Genomic DNA, 26,810 nt, shown 5'->3' on the forward strand with positions numbered 1-26,810 from the left:
ATTTTAAACTCGACATCACATAAACTTTGAATTTCCATAGTGAGTTCGCCGTTTGATTTTAAAGTACCAAGATTTTAAAAATAATTGTAAAGTTGTAGGTCTCCCCCATTCAAAATTGACTAAACAATACATTTCTGTGAGTCACCCCGTAAGAATCGCCTACTTTATGGCATGAATATTATTTTAAACTCGACATCACATAAACTATGAATTTCTATAGTGACTTCGCCGTTTGATTTTAAAGTACCAAGATTTTTAAAATAATTGTAAAGTTGTAGGTCTCCCCCATTCAAAATTGACTAAACAATACATTTCTGTGAGTCACCCCGTAAGAATCGCCTACTTTATGGCATGAATATTATTTTAAACTCGACATCACATAAACTTTGAATTTCCATAGTGACTTCGCCGTTTGATTTTAAAGTACCAAGATTTTAAAAATAATTGTAAAGTTGTAGGTCTCCCCCATTCAAAATTGACTAAACAATACATTTCTGTGAGTCACCCCGTAAGAATCACCTACTTTATGGCATGAATATTATTTTAAACTCGACATCACATAAACTTTGAATTTCCATAGTGAGTTCGCCGTTTGATTTTAAAGTACCAAGATTTTAAAAATAATTGTAAAGTTGTAGGTCTCCCCCATTCAAAATTGACTAAACAATACATTTCTGTGAGTCACCCCGTAAGAATCGCCTACTTTATGGCATGAATATTATTTTAAACTCGACATCACATAAACTATGAATTTCTATAGTGACTTCGCCGTTTGATTTTAAAGTACCAAGATTTTTAAAATAATTGTAAAGTTGTAGGTCTCCCCCATTCAAAATTGACTAAACAATACATTTCTGTGAGTCACCCCGTAAGAATCGCCTACTTTATGGCATGAATATTATTTTAAACTCGACATCACATAAACTTTGAATTTCCATAGTGACTTCGCCGTTTGATTTTAAAGTACCAAGATTTTAAAAATAATTGTAAAGTTGTAGGTCTCCCCCATTCAAAATTGACTAAACAATACATTTCTGTGAGTCACCCCGTAAGAATCGCCTACTTTATGGCATGAATATTATTTTAAACTCGACATCACATAAACTTTGAATTTCCATAGTGACTTCGCCGTTTGATTTTAAAGTACCAAGATTTTAAAAATAATTGTAAAGTTGTAGGTCTCCCCCATTCAAAATTGACTAAACAATACATTTCTGTGAGTCACCCCGTAAGAATCACCTACTTTATGGCATGAATATTATTTTAAACTCGACATCACATAAACTTTGAATTTCCATAGTGAGTTCGCCGTTTGATTTTAAAGTACCAAGATTTTAAAAATAATTGTAAAGTTGTAGGTCTCCCCCATTCAAAATTGACTAAACAATACATTTCTGTGAGTCACCCCGTAAGAATCGCCTACTTTATGGCATGAATATTATTTTAAACTCGACATCACATAAACTTTGAATTTTCATAGTGACTTCGCCGTTTGATTTTAAAGTACCAAGATTTTAAAAATAATTGTAAAGTTGTAGGTCTCCCCCATTCAAAATTGACTAAACAATACATTTCTGTGAGTCACCCCGTAAGAATCGCCTACTTTATGGCATGAATATTATTTTAAACTCGACATCACATAAACTTTGAATTTCCATAGTGACTTCGCCGTTTGATTTTAAAGTACCAAGATTTTAAAAATAATTGTAAATTTGTAGGTCTCCCCCATTCAAAATTGACTAAATAATACATTTCTGTGAGTCACCCCGTAAGAATCGCCTACTTTATGGCATGAATATTATTTTAAACTCGACATCACATAAACTTTGAATTTCCATAGTGACTTCGCCGTTTGATTTTAAAGTACCAAGATTTTAAAAATAATTGTAAAGTTGTAGGTCTCCCCCATTCAAAATTGACTAAACAATACATTTCTGTGAGTCACCCCGTAAGAATCACCTACTTTATGGCATGAATATTATTTTAAACTCGACATCACATAAACTTTGAATTTCCATAGTGAGTTCGCCGTTTGATTTTAAAGTACCAAGATTTTAAAAATAATTGTAAAGTTGTAGGTCTCCCCCATTCAAAATTGACTAAACAATACATTTCTGTGAGTCACCCCGTAAGAATCGCCTACTTTATGGCATGAATATTATTTTAAACTCGACATCACATAAACTATGAATTTCTATAGTGACTTCGCCGTTTGATTTTAAAGTACCAAGATTTTTAAAATAATTGTAAAGTTGTAGGTCTCCCCCATTCAAAATTGACTAAACAATACATTTCTGTGAGTCACCCCGTAAGAATCGCCTACTTTATGGCATGAATATTATTTTAAACTCGACATCACATAAACTTTGAATTTCCATAGTGACTTCGCCGTTTGATTTTAAAGTACCAAGATTTTAAAAATAATTGTAAAGTTGTAGGTCTCCCCCATTCAAAATTGACTAAACAATACATTTCTGTGAGTCACCCCGTAAGAATCGCCTACTTTATGGCATGAATATTATTTTAAACTCGACATCACATAAACTTTGAATTTCCATAGTGACTTCGCCGTTTGATTTTAAAGTACCAAGATTTTAAAAATAATTGTAAAGTTGTAGGTCTCCCCCATTCAAAATTGACTAAACAATACATTTCTGTGAGTCACCCCGTAAGAATCACCTACTTTATGGCATGAATATTATTTTAAACTCGACATCACATAAACTTTGAATTTCCATAGTGAGTTCGCCGTTTGATTTTAAAGTACCAAGATTTTAAAAATAATTGTAAAGTTGTAGGTCTCCCCCATTCAAAATTGACTAAACAATACATTTCTGTGAGTCACCCCGTAAGAATCGCCTACTTTATGGCATGAATATTATTTTAAACTCGACATCACATAAACTTTGAATTTCCATAGTGACTTCGCCGTTTGATTTTAAAGTACCAAGATTTTAAAAATAATTGTAAAGTTGTAGGTCTCCCCCATTCAAAATTGACTAAACAATACATTTCTGTGAGTCACCCCGTAAGAATCGCCTACTTTATGGCATGAATATTATTTTAAACTCGACATCACATAAACTTTGAATTTTCATAGTGACTTCGCCGTTTGATTTTAAAGTACCAAGATTTTAAAAATAATTGTAAAGTTGTAGGTCTCCCCCATTCAAAATTGACTAAACAATACATTTCTGTGAGTCACCCCGTAAGAATCACCTACTTTATGGCATGAATATTATTTTAAACTCGACATCACATAAACTTTGAATTTCCATAGTGAGTTCGCCGTTTGATTTTAAAGTACCAAGATTTTAAAAATAATTGTAAAGTTGTAGGTCTCCCCCATTCAAAATTGACTAAACAATACATTTCTGTGAGTCACCCCGTAAGAATCACCTACTTTATGGCATGAATATTATTTTAAACTCGACATCACATAAACTTTGAATTTCCATAGTGACTTCGCCGTTTGATTTTAAAGTACCAAGATTTTAAAAATAATTGTAAAGTTGTAGGTCTCCCCCATTCAAAATTGACTAAACAATACATTTCTGTGAGTCACCCCGTAAGAATCGCCTACTTTATGGCATGAATATTATTTTAAACTCGACATCACATAAACTTTGAATTTTCATAGTGACTTCGCCGTTTGATTTTAAAGTACCAAGATTTTAAAAATAATTGTAAAGTTGTAGGTCTCCCCCATTCAAAATTGACTAAACAATACATTTCTGTGAGTCACCCCGTAAGAATCGCCTACTTTATGGCATGAATATTATTTTAAACTCGACATCACATAAACTTTGAATTTCCATAGTGACTTCGCCGTTTGATTTTAAAGTACCAAGATTTTAAAAATAATTGTAAATTTGTAGGTCTCCCCCATTCAAAATTGACTAAATAATACATTTCTGTGAGTCACCCCGTAAGAATCGCCTACTTTATGGCATGAATATTATTTTAAACTCGACATCACATAAACTTTGAATTTCCATAGTGACTTCGCCGTTTGATTTTAAAGTACCAAGATTTTAAAAATAATTGTACAGTTGTAGGTCTCCCCCATTCAAAATTGACTAAACAATACATTTCTGTGAGTCACCCCGTAAGAATCGCCTACTTTATGGCATGAATATTATTTTAAACTCGACATCACATAAACTTTGAATTTCCATAGTGACTTCGCCGTTTGATTTTAAAGTACCAAGATTTTAAAAATAATTGTAAATTTGTAGGTCTCCCCCATTCAAAATTGACTAAATAATACATTTCTGTGAGTCACCCCGTAAGAATCGCCTACTTTATGGCATGAATATTATTTTAAACTCGACATCACATAAACTTTGAATTTTCATAGTGACTTCGCCGTTTGATTTTAAAGTACCAAGATTTTAAAAATAATTGTACAGTTGTAGGTCTCCCCCATTCAAAATTGACTAAACAATACATTTCTGTGAGTCACCCCGTAAGAATCGCCTACTTTATGGCATGAATATTATTTTAAACTCGACATCACATAAACTTTGAATTTTCATAGTGACTTCGCCGTTTGATTTTAAAGTACCAAGATTTTAAAAATAATTGTAAAGTTGTAGGTCTCCCCCATTCAAAATTGACTAAACAATACATTTCTGTGAGTCACCCCGTAAGAATCGCCTACTTTATGGCATGAATATTATTTTAAACTCGACATCACATAAACTTTGAATTTTCATAGTGACTTCGCCGTTTGATTTTAAAGTACCAAGATTTTAAAAATAATTGTAAAGTTGTAGGTCTCCCCCATTCAAAATTGACTAAACAATACATTTCTGTGAGTCACCCCGTAAGAATCGCCTACTTTATGGCATGAATATTATTTTAAACTCGACATCACATAAACTTTGAATTTTCATAGTGACTTCGCCGTTTGATTTTAAAGTACCAAGATTTTAAAAATAATTGTAAAGTTGTAGGTCTCCCCCATTCAAAATTGACTAAACAATACATTTCTGTGAGTCACCCCGTAAGAATCGCCTACTTTATGGCATGAATATTATTTTAAACTCGACATCACATAAACTTTGAATTTTCATAGTGACTTCGCCGTTTGATTTTAAAGTACCAAGATTTTAAAAATAATTGTAAAGTTGTAGGTCTCCCCCATTCAAAATTGACTAAACAATACATTTCTGTGAGTCACCCCGTAAGAATCGCCTACTTTATGGCATGAATATTATTTTAAACTCGACATCACATAAACTTTGAATTTCCATAGTGACTTCGCCGTTTGATTTTAAAGTACCAAGATTTTAAAAATAATTGTAAATTTGTAGGTCTCCCCCATTCAAAATTGACTAAATAATACATTTCTGTGAGTCACCCCGTAAGAATCGCCTACTTTATGGCATGAATATTATTTTAAACTCGACATCACATAAACTTTGAATTTCCATAGTGACTTCGCCGTTTGATTTTAAAGTACCAAGATTTTAAAAATAATTGTAAATTTGTAGGTCTCCCCCATTCAAAATTGACTAAACAATACATTTCTGTGAGTCACCCCGTAAGAATCGCCTACTTTATGGCATGAATATTATTTTAAACTCGACATCACATAAACTTTGAATTTTCATAGTGACTTCGCCGTTTGATTTTAAAGTACCAAGATTTTAAAAATAATTGTAAATTTGTAGGTCTCCCCCATTCAAAATTGACTAAATAATACATTTCTGTGAGTCACCCCGTAAGAATCGCCTACTTTATGGCATGAATATTATTTTAAACTCGACATCACATAAACTTTGAATTTTCATAGTGACTTCGCCGTTTGATTTTAAAGTACCAAGATTTTAAAAATAATTGTACAGTTGTAGGTCTCCCCCATTCAAAATTGACTAAACAATACATTTCTGTGAGTCACCCCGTAAGAATCGCCTACTTTATGGCATGAATATTATTTTAAACTCGACATCACATAAACTTTGAATTTTCATAGTGACTTCGCCGTTTGATTTTAAAGTACCAAGATTTTAAAAATAATTGTAAAGTTGTAGGTCTCCCCCATTCAAAATTGACTAAACAATACATTTCTGTGAGTCACCCCGTAAGAATCGCCTACTTTATGGCATGAATATTATTTTAAACTCGACATCACATAAACTTTGAATTTCCATAGTGACTTCGCCGTTTGATTTTAAAGTACCAAGATTTTAAAAATAATTGTAAATTTGTAGGTCTCCCCCATTCAAAATTGACTAAATAATACATTTCTGTGAGTCACCCCGTAAGAATCGCCTACTTTATGGCATGAATATTATTTTAAACTCGACATCACATAAACTTTGAATTTCCATAGTGACTTCGCCGTTTGATTTTAAAGTACCAAGATTTTAAAAATAATTGTAAATTTGTAGGTCTCCCCCATTCAAAATTGACTAAATAATACATTTCTGTGAGTCACCCCGTAAGAATCGCCTACTTTATGGCATGAATATTATTTTAAACTCGACATCACATAAACTTTGAATTTCCATAGTGACTTCGCCGTTTGATTTTAAAGTACCAAGATTTTAAAAATAATTGTAAAGTTGTAGGTCTCCCCCATTCAAAATTGACTAAACAATACATTTCTGTGAGTCACCCCGTAAGAATCACCTACTTTATGGCATGAATATTATTTTAAACTCGACATCACATAAACTTTGAATTTCCATAGTGACTTCGCCGTTTGATTTTAAAGTACCAAGATTTTAAAAATAATTGTAAAGTTGTAGGTCTCCCCCATTCAAAATTGACTAAACAATACATTTCTGTGAGTCACCCCGTAAGAATCACCTACTTTATGGCATGAATATTATTTTAAACTCGACATCACATAAACTTTGAATTTCCATAGTGAGTTCGCCGTTTGATTTTAAAGTACCAAGATTTTAAAAATAATTGTAAAGTTGTAGGTCTCCCCCATTCAAAATTGACTAAACAATACATTTCTGTGAGTCACCCCGTAAGAATCGCCTACTTTATGGCATGAATATTATTTTAAACTCGACATCACATAAACTTTGAATTTCCATAGTGACTTCGCCGTTTGATTTTAAAGTACCAAGATTTTAAAAATAATTGTAAATTTGTAGGTCTCCCCCATTCAAAATTGACTAAATAATACATTTCTGTGAGTCACCCCGTAAGAATCGCCTACTTTATGGCATGAATATTATTTTAAACTCGACATCACATAAACTTTGAATTTTCATAGTGACTTCGCCGTTTGATTTTAAAGTACCAAGATTTTAAAAATAATTGTACAGTTGTAGGTCTCCCCCATTCAAAATTGACTAAACAATACATTTCTGTGAGTCACCCCGTAAGAATCGCCTACTTTATGGCATGAATATTATTTTAAACTCGACATCACATAAACTTTGAATTTCCATAGTGAGTTCGCCGTTTGATTTTAAAGTACCAAGATTTTTAAAATAATTGTAAAGTTGTAGGTCTCCCCCATTCAAAATTGACTAAACAATACATTTCTGTGAGTCACCCCGTAAGAATCGCCTACTTTATGGCATGAATATTATTTTAAACTCGACATCACATAAACTTTGAATTTCCATAGTGACTTCGCCGTTTGATTTTAAAGTACCAAGATTTTAAAAATAATTGTAAATTTGTAGGTCTCCCCCATTCAAAATTGACTAAATAATACATTTCTGTGAGTCACCCCGTAAGAATCGCCTACTTTATGGCATGAATATTATTTTAAACTCGACATCACATAAACTTTGAATTTTCATAGTGACTTCGCCGTTTGATTTTAAAGTACCAAGATTTTAAAAATAATTGTACAGTTGTAGGTCTCCCCCATTCAAAATTGACTAAACAATACATTTCTGTGAGTCACCCCGTAAGAATCGCCTACTTTATGGCATGAATATTATTTTAAACTCGACATCACATAAACTTTGAATTTTCATAGTGACTTCGCCGTTTGATTTTAAAGTACCAAGATTTTAAAAATAATTGTAAAGTTGTAGGTCTCCCCCATTCAAAATTGACTAAACAATACATTTCTGTGAGTCACCCCGTAAGAATCGCCTACTTTATGGCATGAATATTATTTTAAACTCGACATCACATAAGTTTTGAATTTTCATAGTGACTTCGCCGTTTGATTTTAAAGTACCAAGATTTTAAAAATAATTGTAAAGTTGTAGGTCTCCCCCATTCAAAATTGACTAAACAATACATTTCTGTGAGTCACCCCGTAAGAATCGCCTACTTTATGGCATGAATATTATTTTAAACTCGACATCACATAAACTTTGAATTTTCATAGTGACTTCGCCGTTTGATTTTAAAGTACCAAGATTTTAAAAATAATTGTAAAGTTGTAGGTCTCCCCCATTCAAAATTGACTAAACAATACATTTCTGTGAGTCACCCCGTAAGAATCGCCTACTTTATGGCATGAATATTATTTTAAACTCGACATCACATAAACTTTGAATTTTCATAGTGACTTCGCCGTTTGATTTTAAAGTACCAAGATTTTAAAAATAATTGTAAAGTTGTAGGTCTCCCCCATTCAAAATTGACTAAACAATACATTTCTGTGAGTCACCCCGTAAGAATCGCCTACTTTATGGCATGAATATTATTTTAAACTCGACATCACATAAACTTTGAATTTCCATAGTGACTTCGCCGTTTGATTTTAAAGTACCAAGATTTTAAAAATAATTGTAAATTTGTAGGTCTCCCCCATTCAAAATTGACTAAATAATACATTTCTGTGAGTCACCCCGTAAGAATCGCCTACTTTATGGCATGAATATTATTTTAAACTCGACATCACATAAACTTTGAATTTCCATAGTGACTTCGCCGTTTGATTTTAAAGTACCAAGATTTTAAAAATAATTGTAAATTTGTAGGTCTCCCCCATTCAAAATTGACTAAATAATACATTTCTGTGAGTCACCCCGTAAGAATCGCCTACTTTATGGCATGAATATTATTTTAAACTCGACATCACATAAACTTTGAATTTCCATAGTGACTTCGCCGTTTGATTTTAAAGTACCAAGATTTTAAAAATAATTGTAAAGTTGTAGGTCTCCCCCATTCAAAATTGACTAAACAATACATTTCTGTGAGTCACCCCGTAAGAATCACCTACTTTATGGCATGAATATTATTTTAAACTCGACATCACATAAACTTTGAATTTCCATAGTGACTTCGCCGTTTGATTTTAAAGTACCAAGATTTTAAAAATAATTGTACAGTTGTAGGTCTCCCCCATTCAAAATTGACTAAACAATACATTTCTGTGAGTCACCCCGTAAGAATCGCCTACTTTATGGCATGAATATTATTTTAAACTCGACATCACATAAACTTTGAATTTCCATAGTGAGTTCGCCGTTTGATTTTAAAGTACCAAGATTTTAAAAATAATTGTAAAGTTGTAGGTCTCCCCCATTCAAAATTGACTAAACAATACATTTCTGTGAGTCACCCCGTAAGAATCGCCTACTTTATGGCATGAATATTATTTTAAACTCGACATCACATAAACTTTGAATTTCCATAGTAGCTTCGCCGTTTGATTTTAAAGTACCAAGATTTTAAAAATAATTGTAAAGTTGTAGGTCTCCCCCATTCAAAATTGACTAAACAATACATTTCTGTGAGTCACCCCGTAAGAATCACCTACTTTATGGCATGAATATTATTTTAAACTCGACATCACATAAACTTTGAATTTCCATAGTGAGTTCGCCGTTTGATTTTAAAGTACCAAGATTTTAAAAATAATTGTAAAGTTGTAGGTCTCCCCCATTCAAAATTGACTAAACAATACATTTCTGTGAGTCACCCCGTAAGAATCGCCTACTTTATGGCATGAATATTATTTTAAACTCGACATCACATAAACTTTGAATTTCCATAGTGAGTTCGCCGTTTGATTTTAAAGTACCAAGATTTTAAAAATAATTGTAAAGTTGTAGGTCTCCCCCATTCAAAATTGACTAAACAATACATTTCTGTAAGTCACCCCGTAAGAATCGCCTACTTTATGGCATGAATATTATTTTAAACTCGACATCACATAAACTTTGAATTTCCATAGTGACTTCGCCGTTTGATTTTAAAGTACCAAGATTTTAAAAATAATTGTAAAGTTGTAGGTCTCCCCCATTCAAAATTGACTAAACAATACATTTCTGTGAGTCACCCCGTAAGAATCGCCTACTTTATGGCATGAATATTATTTTAAACTCGACATCACATAAACTTTGAATTTTCATAGTGACTTCGCCGTTTGATTTTAAAGTACCAAGATTTTAAAAATAATTGTAAAGTTGTAGGTCTCCCCCATTCAAAATTGACTAAACAATACATTTCTGTGAGTCACCCCGTAAGAATCGCCTACTTTATGGCATGAATATTATTTTAAACTCGACATCACATAAACTTTGAATTTCCATAGTGACTTCGCCGTTTGATTTTAAAGTACCAAGATTTTAAAAATAATTGTACAGTTGTAGGTCTCCCCCATTCAAAATTGACTAAACAATACATTTCTGTGAGTCACCCCGTAAGAATCGCCTACTTTATGGCATGAATATTATTTTAAACTCGACATCACATAAACTTTGAATTTCCATAGTGACTTCGCCGTTTGATTTTAAAGTACCAAGATTTTAAAAATAATTGTAAATTTGTAGGTCTCCCCCATTCAAAATTGACTAAATAATACATTTCTGTGAGTCACCCCGTAAGAATCGCCTACTTTATGGCATGAATATTATTTTAAACTCGACATCACATAAACTTTGAATTTTCATAGTGACTTCGCCGTTTGATTTTAAAGTACCAAGATTTTAAAAATAATTGTACAGTTGTAGGTCTCCCCCATTCAAAATTGACTAAACAATACATTTCTGTGAGTCACCCCGTAAGAATCGCCTACTTTATGGCATGAATATTATTTTAAACTCGACATCACATAAACTTTGAATTTTCATAGTGACTTCGCCGTTTGATTTTAAAGTACCAAGATTTTAAAAATAATTGTAAAGTTGTAGGTCTCCCCCATTCAAAATTGACTAAACAATACATTTCTGTGAGTCACCCCGTAAGAATCGCCTACTTTATGGCATGAATATTATTTTAAACTCGACATCACATAAACTTTGAATTTTCATAGTGACTTCGCCGTTTGATTTTAAAGTACCAAGATTATAAAAATAATTGTAAAGTTGTAGGTCTCCCCCATTCAAAATTGACTAAACAATACATTTCTGTGAGTCACCCCGTAAGAATCGCCTACTTTATGGCATGAATATTATTTTAAACTCGACATCACATAAACTTTGAATTTTCATAGTGACTTCGCCGTTTGATTTTAAAGTACCAAGATTTTAAAAATAATTGTAAAGTTGTAGGTCTCCCCCATTCAAAATTGACTAAACAATACATTTCTGTGAGTCACCCCGTAAGAATCGCCTACTTTATGGCATGAATATTATTTTAAACTCGACATCACATAAACTTTGAATTTTCATAGTGACTTCGCCGTTTGATTTTAAAGTACCAAGATTTTAAAAATAATTGTAAAGTTGTAGGTCTCCCCCATTCAAAATTGACTAAACAATACATTTCTGTGAGTCACCCCGTAAGAATCGCCTACTTTATGGCATGAATATTATTTTAAACTCGACATCACATAAACTTTGAATTTCCATAGTGACTTCGCCGTTTGATTTTAAAGTACCAAGATTTTAAAAATAATTGTAAATTTGTAGGTCTCCCCCATTCAAAATTGACTAAATAATACATTTCTGTGAGTCACCCCGTAAGAATCGCCTACTTTATGGCATGAATATTATTTTAAACTCGACATCACATAAACTTTGAATTTCCATAGTGACTTCGCCGTTTGATTTTAAAGTACCAAGATTTTAAAAATAATTGTAAATTTGTAGGTCTCCCCCATTCAAAATTGACTAAATAATACATTTCTGTGAGTCACCCCGTAAGAATCGCCTACTTTATGGCATGAATATTATTTTAAACTCGACATCACATAAACTTTGAATTTCCATAGTGACTTCGCCGTTTGATTTTAAAGTACCAAGATTTTAAAAATAATTGTAAAGTTGTAGGTCTCCCCCATTCGAAATTGACTAAACAATACATTTCTGTGAGTCACCCCGTAAGAATCACCTACTTTATGGCATGAATATTATTTTAAACTCGACATCACATAAACTTTGAATTTCCATAGTGACTTCGCCGTTTGATTTTAAAGTACCAAGATTTTAAAAATAATTGTACAGTTGTAGGTCTCCCCCATTCAAAATTGACTAAACAATACATTTCTGTGAGTCACCCCGTAAGAATCGCCTACTTTATGGCATGAATATTATTTTAAACTCGACATCACATAAACTTTGAATTTTCATAGTGACTTCGCCGTTTGATTTTAAAGTACCAAGATTTTAAAAATAATTGTAAAGTTGTAGGTCTCCCCCATTCAAAATTGACTAAACAATACATTTCTGTGAGTCACCCCGTAAGAATCGCCTACTTTATGGCATGAATATTATTTTAAACTCGACATCACATAAACTTTGAATTTTCATAGTGACTTCGCCGTTTGATTTTAAAGTACCAAGATTTTAAAAATAATTGTAAAGTTGTAGGTCTCCCCCATTCAAAATTGACTAAACAATACATTTCTGTGAGTCACCCCGTAAGAATCGCCTACTTTATGGCATGAATATTATTTTAAACTCGACATCACATAAACTTTGAATTTTCATAGTGACTTCGCCGTTTGATTTTAAAGTACCAAGATTTTAAAAATAATTGTAAAGTTGTAGGTCTCCCCCATTCAAAATTGACTAAACAATACATTTCTGTGAGTCACCCCGTAAGAATCGCCTACTTTATGGCATGAATATTATTTTAAACTCGACATCACATAAACTTTGAATTTCCATAGTGACTTCGCCGTTTGATTTTAAAGTACCAAGATTTTAAAAATAATTGTAAATTTGTAGGTCTCCCCCATTCAAAATTGACTAAATAATACATTTCTGTGAGTCACCCCGTAAGAATCGCCTACTTTATGGCATGAATATTATTTTAAACTCGACATCACATAAACTTTGAATTTCCATAGTGACTTCGCCGTTTGATTTTAAAGTACCAAGATTTTAAAAATAATTGTAAATTTGTAGGTCTCCCCCATTCAAAATTGACTAAATAATACATTTCTGTGAGTCACCCCGTAAGAATCGCCTACTTTATGGCATGAATATTATTTTAAACTCGACATCACATAAACTTTGAATTTCCATAGTGACTTCGCCGTTTGATTTTAAAGTACCAAGATTTTAAAAATAATTGTAAAGTTGTAGGTCTCCCCCATTCAAAATTGACTAAACAATACATTTCTGTGAGTCACCCCGTAAGAATCACCTACTTTATGGCATGAATATTATTTTAAACTCGACATCACATAAACTTTGAATTTCCATAGTGACTTCGCCGTTTGATTTTAAAGTACCAAGATTTTAAAAATAATTGTACAGTTGTAGGTCTCCCCCATTCAAAATTGACTAAACAATACATTTCTGTGAGTCACCCCGTAAGAATCGCCTACTTTATGGCATGAATATTATTTTAAACTCGACATCACATAAACTTTGAATTTCCATAGTGAGTTCGCCGTTTGATTTTAAAGTACCAAGATTTTAAAAATAATTGTAAAGTTGTAGGTCTCCCCCATTCAAAATTGACTAAACAATACATTTCTGTGAGTCACCCCGTAAGAATCGCCTACTTTATGGCATGAATATTATTTTAAACTCGACATCACATAAACTTTGAATTTCCATAGTGAGTTCGCCGTTTGATTTTAAAGTACCAAGATTTTAAAAATAATTGTACAGTTGTAGGTCTCCCCCATTCAAAATTGACTAAACAATACATTTCTGTGAGTCACCCCGTAAGAATCGCCTACTTTATGGCATGAAAATTATTTTAAACTCGACATCACATAAACTTTGAATTTCCATAGTGAGTTCGCCGTTTGATTTTAAAGTACCAAGATTTTAAAAATAATTGTACAGTTGTAGGTCTCCCCCATTCAAAATTGACTAAACAATACATTTCTGTGAGTCACCCCGTAAGAATCGCCTACTTTATGGCATGAATATTATTTTAAACTCGACATCACATAAACTTTGAATTTCCATAGTAGCTTCGCCGTTTGATTTTAAAGTACCAAGATTTTAAAAATAATTGTAAAGTTGTAGGTCTCCCCCATTCAAAATTGACTAAACAATACATTTCTGTGAGTCACCCCGTAAGAATCGCCTACTTTATGGCATGAATATTATTTTAAACTCGACATCACATAAACTTTGAATTTCCATAGTGACTTCGCCGTTTGATTTTAAAGTACCAAGATTTTAAAAATAATTGTAAATTTGTAGGTCTCCCCCATTCAAAATTGACTAAATAATACATTTCTGTGAGTCACCCCGTAAGAATCGCCTACTTTATGGCATGAATATTATTTTAAACTCGACATCACATAAACTTTGAATTTCCATAGTGACTTCGCCGTTTGATTTTAAAGTACCAAGATTTTAAAAATAATTGTAAATTTGTAGGTCTCCCCCATTCAAAATTGACTAAATAATACATTTCTGTGAGTCACCCCGTAAGAATCGCCTACTTTATGGCATGAATATTATTTTAAACTCGACATCACATAAACTTTGAATTTCCATAGTGACTTCGCCGTTTGATTTTAAAGTACCAAGATTTTAAAAATAATTGTAAAGTTGTAGGTCTCCCCCATTCAAAATTGACTAAACAATACATTTCTGTGAGTCACCCCGTAAGAATCGCCTACTTTATGGCATGAATATTATTTTAAACTCGACATCACATAAACTTTGAATTTCCATAGTGACTTCGCCGTTTGATTTTAAAGTACCAAGATTTTAAAAATAATTGTAAAGTTGTAGGTCTCCCCCATTCAAAATTGACTAAACAATACATTTCTGTGAGTCACCCCGTAAGAATCACCTACTTTATGGCATGAATATTATTTTAAACTCGACATCACATAAACTTTGAATTTCCATAGTGAGTTCGCCGTTTGATTTTAAAGTACCAAGATTTTAAAAATAATTGTAAAGTTGTAGGTCTCCCCCATTCAAAATTGACTAAACAATACATTTCTGTGAGTCACCCCGTAAGAATCGCCTACTTTATGGCATGAATATTATTTTAAACTCGACATCACATAAACTTTGAATTTCCATAGTGACTTCGCCGTTTGATTTTAAAGTACCAAGATTTTAAAAATAATTGTAAATTTGTAGGTCTCCCCCATTCAAAATTGACTAAATAATACATTTCTGTGAGTCACCCCGTAAGAATCGCCTACTTTATGGCATGAGTATTATTTTAAACTCGACATCACATAAACTTTGAATTTTCATAGTGACTTCGCCGTTTGATTTTAAAGTACCAAGATTTTAAAAATAATTGTACAGTTGTAGGTCTCCCCCATTCAAAATTGACTAAACAATACATTTCTGTGAGTCACCCCGTAAGAATCGCCTACTTTATGGCATGAATATTATTTTAAACTCGACATCACATAAACTTTGAATTTTCATAGTGACTTCGCCGTTTGATTTTAAAGTACCAAGATTTTAAAAATAATTGTAAAGTTGTAGGTCTCCCCCATTCAAAATTGACTAAACAATACATTTCTGTGAGTCACCCCGTAAGAATCGCCTACTTTATGGCATGAATATTATTTTAAACTCGACATCACATAAACTTTGAATTTTCATAGTGACTTCGCCGTTTGATTTTAAAGTACCAAGATTTTAAAAATAATTGTAAAGTTGTAGGTCTCCCCCATTCAAAATTGACTAAACAATACATTTCTGTGAGTCACCCCGTAAGAATCGCCTACTTTATGGCATGAATATTATTTTAAACTCGACATCACATAAACTTTGAATTTTCATAGTGACTTCGCCGTTTGATTTTAAAGTACCAAGATTTTAAAAATAATTGTAAAGTTGTAGGTCTCCCCCATTCAAAATTGACTAAACAATACATTTCTGTGAGTCACCCCGTAAGAATCGCCTACTTTATGGCATGAATATTATTTTAAACTCGACATCACATAAACTTTGAATTTTCATAGTGACTTCGCCGTTTGATTTTAAAGTACCAAGATTTTAAAAATAATTGTAAAGTTGTAGGTCTCCCCCATTCAAAATTGACTAAACAATACATTTCTGTGAGTCACCCCGTAAGAATCGCCTACTTTATGGCATGAATATTATTTTAAACTCGACATCACATAAACTTTGAATTTCCATAGTGACTTCGCCGTTTGATTTTAAAGTACCAAGATTTTAAAAATAATTGTAAATTTGTAGGTCTCCCCCATTCAAAATTGACTAAATAATACATTTCTGTGAGTCACCCCGTAAGAATCGCCTACTTTATGGCATGAATATTATTTTAAACTCGACATCACATAAACTTTGAATTTCCATAGTGACTTCGCCGTTTGATTTTAAAGTACCAAGATTTTAAAAATAATTGTAAATTTGTAGGTCTCCCCCATTCAAAATTGACTAAATAATACATTTCTGTGAGTCACCCCGTAAGAATCGCCTACTTTATGGCATGAATATTATTTTAAACTCGACATCACATAAACTTTGAATTTCCATAGTGACTTCGCCGTTTGATTTTAAAGTACCAAGATTTTAAAAATAATTGTAAAGTTGTAGGTCTCCCCCATTCAAAATTGACTAAACAATACATTTCTGTGAGTCACCCCGTAAGAATCACCTACTTTATGGCATGAATATTATTTTAAACTCGACATCACATAAACTTTGAATTTCCATAGTGACTTCGCCGTTTGATTTTAAAGTACCAAGATTTTAAAAATAATTGTACAGTTGTAGGTCTCCCCCATTCAAAATTGACTAAACAATACATTTCTGTGAGTCACCCCGTAAGAATCGCCTACTTTATGGCATGAATATTATTTTAAACTCGACATCACATAAACTTTGAATTTCCATAGTGAGTTCGCCGTTTGATTTTAAAGTACCAAGATTTTAAAAATAATTGTAAAGTTGTAGGTCTCCCCCATTCAAAATTGACTAAACAATACATTTCTGTGAGTCACCCCGTAAGAATCGCCTACTTTATGGCATGAATATTATTTTAAACTCGACATCACATAAACTTTGAATTTCCATAGTGACTTCGCCGTTTGATTTTAAAGTACCAAGATTTTAAAAATAATTGTAAAGTTGTAGGTCTCCCCCATTCAAAATTGACTAAACAATACATTTCTGTGAGTCACCCCGTAAGAATCACCTACTTTATGGCATGAATATTATTTTAAACTCGACATCACATAAACTTTGAATTTCCATAGTGAGTTCGCCGTTTGATTTTAAAGTACCAAGATTTTAAAAATAATTGTAAAGTTGTAGGTCTCCCCCATTCAAAATTGACTAAACAATACATTTCTGTGAGTCACCCCGTAAGAATCGCCTACTTTATGGCATGAATATTATTTTAAACTCGACATCACATAAACTTTGAATTTTCATAGTGACTTCGCCGTTTGATTTTAAAGTACCAAGATTTTAAAAATAATTGTAAAGTTGTAGGTCTCCCCCATTCAAAATTGACTAAACAATACATTTCTGTGAGTCACCCCGTAAGAATCGCCTACTTTATGGCATGAATATTATTTTAAACTCGACATCACATAAACTTTGAATTTCCATAGTGACTTCGCCGTTTGATTTTAAAGTACCAAGATTTTAAAAATAATTGTAAATTTGTAGGTCTCCCCCATTCAAAATTGACTAAATAATACATTTCTGTGAGTCACCCCGTAAGAATCGCCTACTTTATGGCATGAATATTATTTTAAACTCGACATCACATAAACTATGAATTTCTATAGTGACTTCGCCGTTTGATTTTAAAGTACCAAGATTTTTAAAATAATTGTAAAGTTGTAGGTCTCCCCCATTCAAAATTGACTAAACAATACATTTCTGTGAGTCACCCCGTAAGAATCGCCTACTTTATGGCATGAATATTATTTTAAACTCGACATCACATAAACTTTGAATTTCCATAGTGACTTCGCCGTTTGATTTTAAAGTACCAAGATTTTAAAAATAATTGTAAAGTTGTAGGTCTCCCCCATTCAAAATTGACTAAACAATACATTTCTGTGAGTCACCCCGTAAGAATCACCTACTTTATGGCATGAATATTATTTTAAACTCGACATCACATAAACTTTGAATTTCCATAGTGAGTTCGCCGTTTGATTTTAAAGTACCAAGATTTTAAAAATAATTGTAAAGTTGTAGGTCTCCCCCATTCAAAATTGACTAAACAATACATTTCTGTGAGTCACCCCGTAAGAATCGCCTACTTTATGGCATGAATATTATTTTAAACTCGACATCACATAAACTTTGAATTTTCATAGTGACTTCGCCGTTTGATTTTAAAGTACCAAGATTTTAAAAATAATTGTAAAGTTGTAGGTCTCCCCCATTCAAAATTGACTAAACAATACATTTCTGTGAGTCACCCCGTAAGAATCGCCTACTTTATGGCATGAATATTATTTTAAACTCGACATCACATAAACTTTGAATTTCCATAGTGACTTCGCCGTTTGATTTTAAAGTACCAAGATTTTAAAAATAATTGTAAATTTGTAGGTCTCCCCCATTCAAAATTGACTAAATAATACATTTCTGTGAGTCACCCCGTAAGAATCGCCTACTTTATGGCATGAATATTATTTTAAACTCGACATCACATAAACTTTGAATTTCCATAGTGACTTCGCCGTTTGATTTTAAAGTACCAAGATTTTAAAAATAATTGTAAAGTTGTAGGTCTCCCCCATTCAAAATTGACTAAACAATACATTTCTGTGAGTCACCCCGTAAGAATCGCCTACTTTATGGCATGAATATTATTTTAAACTCGACATCACATAAACTTTGAATTTCCATAGTGACTTCGCCGTTTGATTTTAAAGTACCAAGATTTTAAAAATAATTGTAAAGTTGTAGGTCTCCCCCATTCAAAATTGACTAAACAATACATTTCTGTGAGTCACCCCGTAAGAATCGCCTACTTTATGGCATGAACATTATTTTAAACTCGACATCACATAAACTTTGAATTTCCATAGTGACTTCGCCGTTTGATTTTAAAGTACCAAGATTTTAAAAATAATTGTAAAGTTGTAGGTCTCCCCCATTCAAAATTGACTAAACAATACATTTCTGTGAGTCACCCCGTAAGAATCGCCTACTTTATGGCATGAATATTATTTTAAACTCGACATCACATAAACTTTGAATTTCCATAGTGACTTCGCCGTTTGATTTTAAAGTACCAAGATTTTAAAAATAATTGTAAATTTGTAGGTCTCCCCCATTCAAAATTGACTAAATAATACATTTCTGTGAGTCACCCCGTAAGAATCGCCTACTTTATGGCATGAATATTATTTTAAACTCGACATCACATAAACTTTGAATTTCCATAGTGACTTCGCCGTTTGATTTTAAAGTACCAAGATTTTAAAAATAATTGTAAATTTGTAGGTCTCCCCTATTCAAAATTGACTAAACAATACATTTCTGTGAGTCACCCTGTTAGAATTGCCTACTTTATGGCTTAAATCTTATTTTAAAATCTATTGTTTTAAACTGATCTCCAAAGTATTTTCTTATAAATCCTCTACATCTTATATATTGAATACATAAAAAACAAAAATTGTTAAAATTAACAATAAATACTAAACCGAATTAATTTATAACCTGAGACTTATAAGTCTCATAAATGGTTCCAGGTTACATGGCTAAGTAAAGCTATACAATCCAATGAAAAATGTAATCAATAAAACTTGAAAAAAATAAAAATATCAAATAAAACCTCAAGAATTAAGAAAAGTTATTAAATATATAGTACAATTATGTTGTCAAAATTATTAATTAAACAACTGTTATATCTTTTGTTGTAAGTCAAGTCCTTCTTTATTGTCACATATATATTTTTCTATAATTTTCCTTAATTAAGCATCGACAATAAATAAATCCATTATTTTTTAATTTAATAGTCACAATAATTTATTTGAATATTATTTTTTCACACTTAGTTTCATTTATATGATTTAAATTAAATTTTCGTCAATCAATGAGTTTATAGTGCTTTATTTGTTATTGATTATATAAGTTTGATATTTCAGCTCAATGAATTTTTGATGTTTTTATGAAATGTCACTAGTTAATGTTAAATACTACCTCCTTGATATTGAATAAATTTTTAATCTAATGAATAACATTCTATTTATGAAATTGTTTTTTCTTTTAATAATTTTTTTTTTTCATTTATTTCAGACCAATACATCATGAGAAATTATAAATAACTAATTAATTATAATTAAATCAAAAGCTTAACAAAAACGCTTTTGTACTATTTTTTTTAAATCGTTTTCGAAGTAAAAATGATAAATACATTTTATTTTCATTTTAAAAATTTATTTTTATAACTGCTGCCTTTAAAGTTCAATATTCGAGCGTCGTGTGGCGCGAGTAAAATAGGTCTTTCTCTCGATAACTCGACGAAACTATAGAACGATGTCGAAAAATCAGCTGTTGGACTTTTCAGCATGATTTTACTGTGCTGAAAAGTAATTGCCTATAGGAAATGTATACAAATTACCTAGCAACCGTCGTTCACTCGAGTTAGAAAAAGATAGTGATACTTTTTTCTCCATATACTCCTACTGTCGCATTTATCCTGAAATTCGCACATGCGCAGATAGAAAGACGACAATTGGAAACCTGCATAGTGATCATATGTTTCTTATTCTTATTGAATATCATAACTTGTATGTTTGTATTGTGAAAATAATATTATTATCATATTATTAATCGTCCATTAAAAATTTTCACATTATTAAAAACAGTCACAGATTTTAATTAATAAAATTAATAAACTAATTGATAGAATTCAATTGAAAAATAAAACATGAATAGATTGTTATTATTTACACTTGTACATTTGTTTATATTTAGAAGGTAATTTTTTATTCTTTAAATGATTGAATTCCTCTCGATTAAACTTTAAAGGCAGTCGTTATAAAAAATATTGTTCGATACAAAGGATTAAAAAGAGGGATACGGTATGCATGTATTGTCAACACTCGTCTAGGGATATGTTACATTCACAACGAGAACTCGTACCTACATCTCTCTCGCACTCGCTTCGCTCGTGCGAGAAAGATGTATGTACTCGTTCTCGTTGAGAATGCGGCATAACCCGAGACTTGTGTCGCCAATCCAAGCATGCCGCAAACCCTCTTTTTAATCCTACGTATCGAAAATAGCTATTTCCTTATCTAGTCTTATCTATGAATTACTTCATTATCGACAATCTTTTTTATCTGTGGATATTGAGTTAAGATGTCTTTGAATATACCTAGAGAACTTCGAGTAAACATAATATAGATGAGATGTTTACAAAAATTTAGTGGAGTACAGTTGTCATTGAATATAGTTGTCACTGAGTACAGATTTCGTCTTTGTGCTTAAGTAAAGAAATTTTGAGTATAGATCAGTATTCGGCATATATCTTAGCCAAATTCTCTTTTAGCCGGTTTACATTTAGCCACATTGCTCTTTAGCCACTTTTATTGTTAGGCTTTTCTGATGGTACCCCTTGAAGTCAGTAATTTTTTTGTTTCTCCAACCGGTCCAGTGGCGCCAATTTGAATTTTTGCGGGAATTTATTTAAAATTTGAATTATTTAAATTTAAATATTGCGATAATTAAATTAAGTGGAACTATTTATTTTTTAAATAAAATATTTTGCTATGAAAAATATGAAATTTTATTAATTTATAAATATATATAAATATGGATACAGGAGAAAAAATCAAGAATTAGATTTGGTGGGAGTGGAATTCGGGCGTAAAAACGATTCATGAAGAACTTTGTGCAATCTCTTGGCTTTTTGAATCCCAAAACCAGGACACAGGGCCAGTGCCTCGGGTGTTGCTTTCAAAATATCAGCGACTGTTCCAAAATTTCTCAGCAAAGTCATCGCGTCTGTTTTGTTGACTGATCTGACTGTTGTAAGTGCACTGATAAGCTGCGATATAATTTTAAAATTAAAATATTTATAAAACAAATTATCAAAGTACTGAATTACCTTCTGCTGAGGATTCGTATCCCCGCGTTCCATTATCATTTCCGGAGGTTTGTACTCAAAAATTTTGTATGTCTCGATGATTCTTCCAGCATCTTCGTAACTCCAAGCCAGCATCAGTGTCAAGTCGGCGAGAATACAAATTCTCGTTAGATGTTTTAATGCGTGATTTGGCTCAGACACGTCGACCTTTAAAATATTTTTTTTTATGTCCAACTTATACGACTTTAGAAAAATTAAAAATAAGTAGAGCTTGTGGGTACTCATTCGAAAGGAAATTTCTTTCTCTTCACGAGTGTCAGCTCAAAATTCATTAAAATCAGAATTTTTTTCTAAATATTATTTTTTTTGCCCGACTTATACGACTTTAGAAAAATTAAAAATAAACAGAGCTTGTGGGTACTGATTCGAAAGGAAATTTCCTTCTCTTCACAAATGTCAGCTCAAAATTCATGAAAATCAAAATTTTTTAAAAATATTATTTTTTATGTCCAACTTATACGACTTTAGGAAAATTCAAAATAAGCAGAGCTTGTGGGTACTCATTCCAAAAGAAATTTCCTTCTCTTCACGAATGTCAGCTCAAAATTCATTCAAATCCGAATTTTTTAAAAATATTATTTTTTTATGTCCGACTTGTACGACTTTAGAAAAATTAAAAATAAGTAGAGCTTGTGGGTACTCATTCCAAAGGAAATTTCTTTCTCTTCACGAATGTTAGTTCAAAATTCATTAAAATCACAATTTTTAAAAACATCATTTTTTTATGTCCGACTTATACGACTTAAGAAAAATTAAAAATAAGCGGAGCTTGTGGGTACTCATTCCAAAGGAAATTTCCTTCTCTTCACGAATGTTAGTTCAAAATTCATTAAAATCACAATTTTTAAAAACATCATTTTTTTATGTCCGACTTATACGACTTAAGAAAAATTAAAAATAAGCGGAGCTTGTGGGTACTCATTCCAAAGGAAATTTCTTTCTCTTCACGAATCCAAGCATGAAATTCATTAAAATTCAAATTTCAAAAAAATTACTAACGGCGCGAATCGACTTTAAATTTAAAAAATATTTACTCACATGAACGAGTAGTACTCGCAATTGATAAGCGTTGCCAAGTAATTTTAACCGGTCATGTATATAATCTGGATTTAATTGATGATATTTTATTGACAAAAACAACGCACATGTCGTCAATCCCATGACGTAGTCCGGCACCACCTCTGAGTATTCCCAGGGCACGTTTTTGATCATCTTCAGTAATGGATTCCCTCGCTGTAATTTCAAACAATTAATTGTAATTACTATCATTAATTTAACTGTCATCCAATTAATTAATTAATTTTACCTGCTTAGAGCTGACGAGAATCGGATTCGAACTTCTAGAGGACGAAACTGCACTCGACGGACCAGGGTCGACTTTAATTTGTTTTGCCGCCGGTGGTTTCAAATTTTCTTCGTTATTTTTGCTCATTTTATTTAAATTAAATAATTAGTAATTAAAAATTAAAAAAGTAAACAAAAACATCAACAGCAACATCAAAAATAATTTTTATCAGCAAGTGCGCGCCTAGCGGCCGAAAAAAAAATTACCCATAACCAAACCTAAAAACCGGGACCAGGACCAGGACTCGGTTGTCAAGAGTGATCTTAAATAATTAGTGTTTATAATTAATAATAATTATTATATTTATTTATTAAATAAATAAAAAATAAATATGACGAATTCAACGATTTCCGACCAATCCTTGATGGATAAATCAATGCGCAGTGTCTTCGGTAAGCGAAATTATAAATTTTATTCTAACCTACAAAATAATATTGTGATCAATAGAAAATAATAAAAACAAATTAATTAAATTATTTTAGTGGGAAATATTCCGTACGAAGCCACTGAAGAAAATTTAAAAGACATTTTCAGTGAAGTTGGTCCTGTTCTTTCTTTCAAGTAAATATCATTTTTTTTTATTTAGTCAGCTACGAATTTTTATGATCCTGAAGTTAGCCGACGTCTAATAATTTTTGGATTTTATTTTAGACAGTAAATTATAAAGAAAAAAAATTTGAAAAAATTGCACTTGTAGTTTTTTAAATTTTCTACATGTGCATTTTTTTATTTTTTTTTATTTTTGAAATTTAAATGTTCAAAATAAAATCCAAAAATTTTTACCTGTCTGCTAACTTCAGGATCGTGAATTTTTAATGACAATAAAGTTAGCAGACATTTAAAAATTTTTTGATTGTTTTTAACAAAAAAATAAATATTTTGAAAAATTGCACGTATAGTTTATGAAATTTCCGACATGTGCATTTTTTCAAAAATATTTTTTTTTCATTATTTATCTGTTAAAAAAAATGTTTTTTGATTTCAAATGTCTGCTAACTTTACTATCATAATTCTTAGGCCATCAATCAGACAGCTGGTGATTTTTGAATTAATTATTTAAAAAATCGCCAGTGATTTTTAAAAAATCCGCGTTAATTTTTAAATTTAAAAATTGACAGATGTCCGCTGATGTCACTCATATTTATATATTTATATATATGATAAATGTATAAGATTTTTCAAATGTCAATGCTCAGTAATTAATAATAATAATTAAACTTAAGTCTTTTTATTTAATTTAAATTTGGCGGGAAAATTCAAAATGATTTAATTGCAGATATGATTAGAAATTAATGAATATATTTTAATTTAGACTAGTCTATGACAGAGAGACAGGAAAACCAAAAGGTTACGGGTTCTGTGAGTACAAGGACCAAGAAACCGCTTTGAGCGCGATGCGAAATTTAAACGGGTACGAAATCGGCGGGAGGACACTGAGGGTCGACAATGCGTGTACTGAAAAAAGCCGCATGGAGATGCAGAGTCTCCTCCAAGGACAGAATGCCGAGAACCCTTACGGAGAAGCTGTGCAGGCTGACAAAGCTCCGGAGGCGATCAGCAAAGCGGTCGCGTCTCTGCCACCTGAGCAGATGTTCGAGCTGATGAAGCAGATGAAGCTCTGCGTCCAGAATAACCCCAATGAGGCGAGACAGATGCTGCTGCAGAACCCCCAGCTGGCTTACGCGCTCCTCCAGGCCCAGGTTGTCATGCGGATAGTCGACCCCCACACCGCCGTCAGTATGCTGCACAAAGCCAACCCGATTCCCAGCGTGCTCCAGGCAGTGGACAAGCCGACGATCTCCACCGCAGCTGCGGTTCCTGCTCTCCACACTTCAGTCCCTCCTCCGAGGATCGAAGAGCCCTGGAGTGTCGTTCGTCCGCCGGTTAATCCTCCAGCTATAAATCCACCGGCTCCAATTTTTGCCAGTAAGTTTTATTTTTATTTTTATTTTATTTTTCCGGAGAATTTAAATTTTTAATAAATTTTTTGTTCTTCCAGATCAAGATGTCGACTTGCGGACACTAGACCGTCAACTGGATCCAAGATTGGCCAGAATGGATCAAGACTTACGTGCACCAGCTCAGCCCCAATTGACGCAGCCCATAGCCCCCGTAAACGCGCCTCCAGTAATTCCGCCCCCGGTTATCGACACCCGCAACTCTGGATTTATGCCCGATAAGTAAGAATTAATATTTACTGTTAACTAATTAATTATTTAAATTATCTACTGCAAGACTTGATACTATCGTTTAATTAGATTTAATAATTTAAGCAGCGCACTTCCTGCTGAGGGAATCGACAGGTTTTATTGTTATTAATTACCCAGTTATTTATTATCAACTCCCAGCTAATTTTTAATTCAATTTCCCAGCTTCTGCCGAGACCCGAGGGCTGACAGATTCGGACGTGATCCCCGGGATCCAAGGATGACTATCGACCCCAGAATAGCCAAAGCCAATGGTAATTATCAACTGTCAAGTCAAATTGAGTCAAGTCGCCAATTAATTTTTTTATTAATTTACAGCAGCTCCAGCAGCAATTGTCCCGCCAGTACAGAGACCAGTTGTCACATCAACGGTACCCCCGCCAATTGTTCCGCCTCCCAGTGCTTTGAATTCGACTCAGCTGCCGCCAATTGCTGGTATCGCTGCTACAAATAATTCCACAGCAACTTCAAGACTCATGGCTGGCATGTCATCATCTGGTAGCATTCCCTCCGGTGCTTCTGATCAGGAAAAAGTACGTCGTCTATTTATTTAAAAAATATTTACGGGAATTTAAATTTTAAATTTTGAATTTTTAATTTTAGGCGGCTCTAATTATGCAAGTACTCCAATTGTCTGATGAACAAATCGCCATGTTACCACCGGAACAAAAACAAAGTATTCTTGTTCTCAAAGAACAAATTGCCAAAAGTACCCAGCGTTAATTTTTATTTTATTTTTATTTTTTTATTTTAATTACAGACTTGTAATTTTTCAGCGGATAAAATTTAATTATAATTAATTATAATAAAAACATTTAAAAAAAAATTAACTCTTTTCAATCATTCTTTTATTATCAGTAATCAGTACAGTATTTATATATTAAGATTAA

At 32.2% G+C, this 26,810-nt stretch overlaps 2 protein-coding genes across 5 annotated transcripts; one reads left to right on the forward strand and one right to left on the reverse strand.

Annotated features, from left to right (window-relative positions):
- Positions 1-21,994: 21,994 nt before the first annotated feature.
- On the reverse strand, positions 21,995-23,910 carry LOC130671631 (DNA excision repair protein ERCC-1). The gene is made up of 4 exons (XM_057475653.1): positions 23,675-23,910; positions 23,407-23,601; positions 22,330-22,515; positions 21,995-22,269 (listed from the first exon to the last, which is right to left on the reverse strand). The coding sequence occupies exons 1-4, from the start codon at positions 23,798-23,800 to the stop codon at positions 22,054-22,056; spliced, it is 723 nt and encodes a 240-aa protein (XP_057331636.1). The 5' UTR covers positions 23,801-23,910; the 3' UTR covers positions 21,995-22,053.
- Positions 23,911-23,914: 4 nt separating this feature from the next.
- On the forward strand, positions 23,915-26,719 carry LOC130671630 (cleavage stimulation factor subunit 2). Of its 4 annotated transcripts, none has more exons than XM_057475649.1 (8): positions 23,915-24,105; positions 24,196-24,274; positions 25,026-25,639; positions 25,713-25,893; positions 25,972-26,016; positions 26,086-26,174; positions 26,242-26,453; positions 26,524-26,719. In XM_057475649.1, exons 1-8 carry the CDS (start codon positions 24,045-24,047, stop codon positions 26,641-26,643), a joined length of 1,401 nt encoding a protein of 466 aa, XP_057331632.1. In that variant the 5' UTR covers positions 23,915-24,044; the 3' UTR covers positions 26,644-26,719. The 4 variants fall into 4 exon arrangements, with proteins under 4 accessions (XP_057331632.1, XP_057331631.1, XP_057331633.1 ...); XM_057475648.1 differs by having other exon boundaries at positions 23,916-24,105; positions 26,239-26,453; XM_057475650.1 differs by lacking the exon at positions 25,972-26,016 and having other exon boundaries at positions 23,917-24,105; positions 26,239-26,453.
- The last annotated feature ends 91 nt before the right edge of the window (positions 26,720-26,810 follow it).

The sequence above is a fragment of the Microplitis mediator genome, chromosome 7 (genome assembly GCF_029852145.1).
Source record: "Microplitis mediator isolate UGA2020A chromosome 7, iyMicMedi2.1, whole genome shotgun sequence".
Classification (NCBI taxonomy): domain Eukaryota; kingdom Metazoa; phylum Arthropoda; class Insecta; order Hymenoptera; family Braconidae; genus Microplitis; species Microplitis mediator.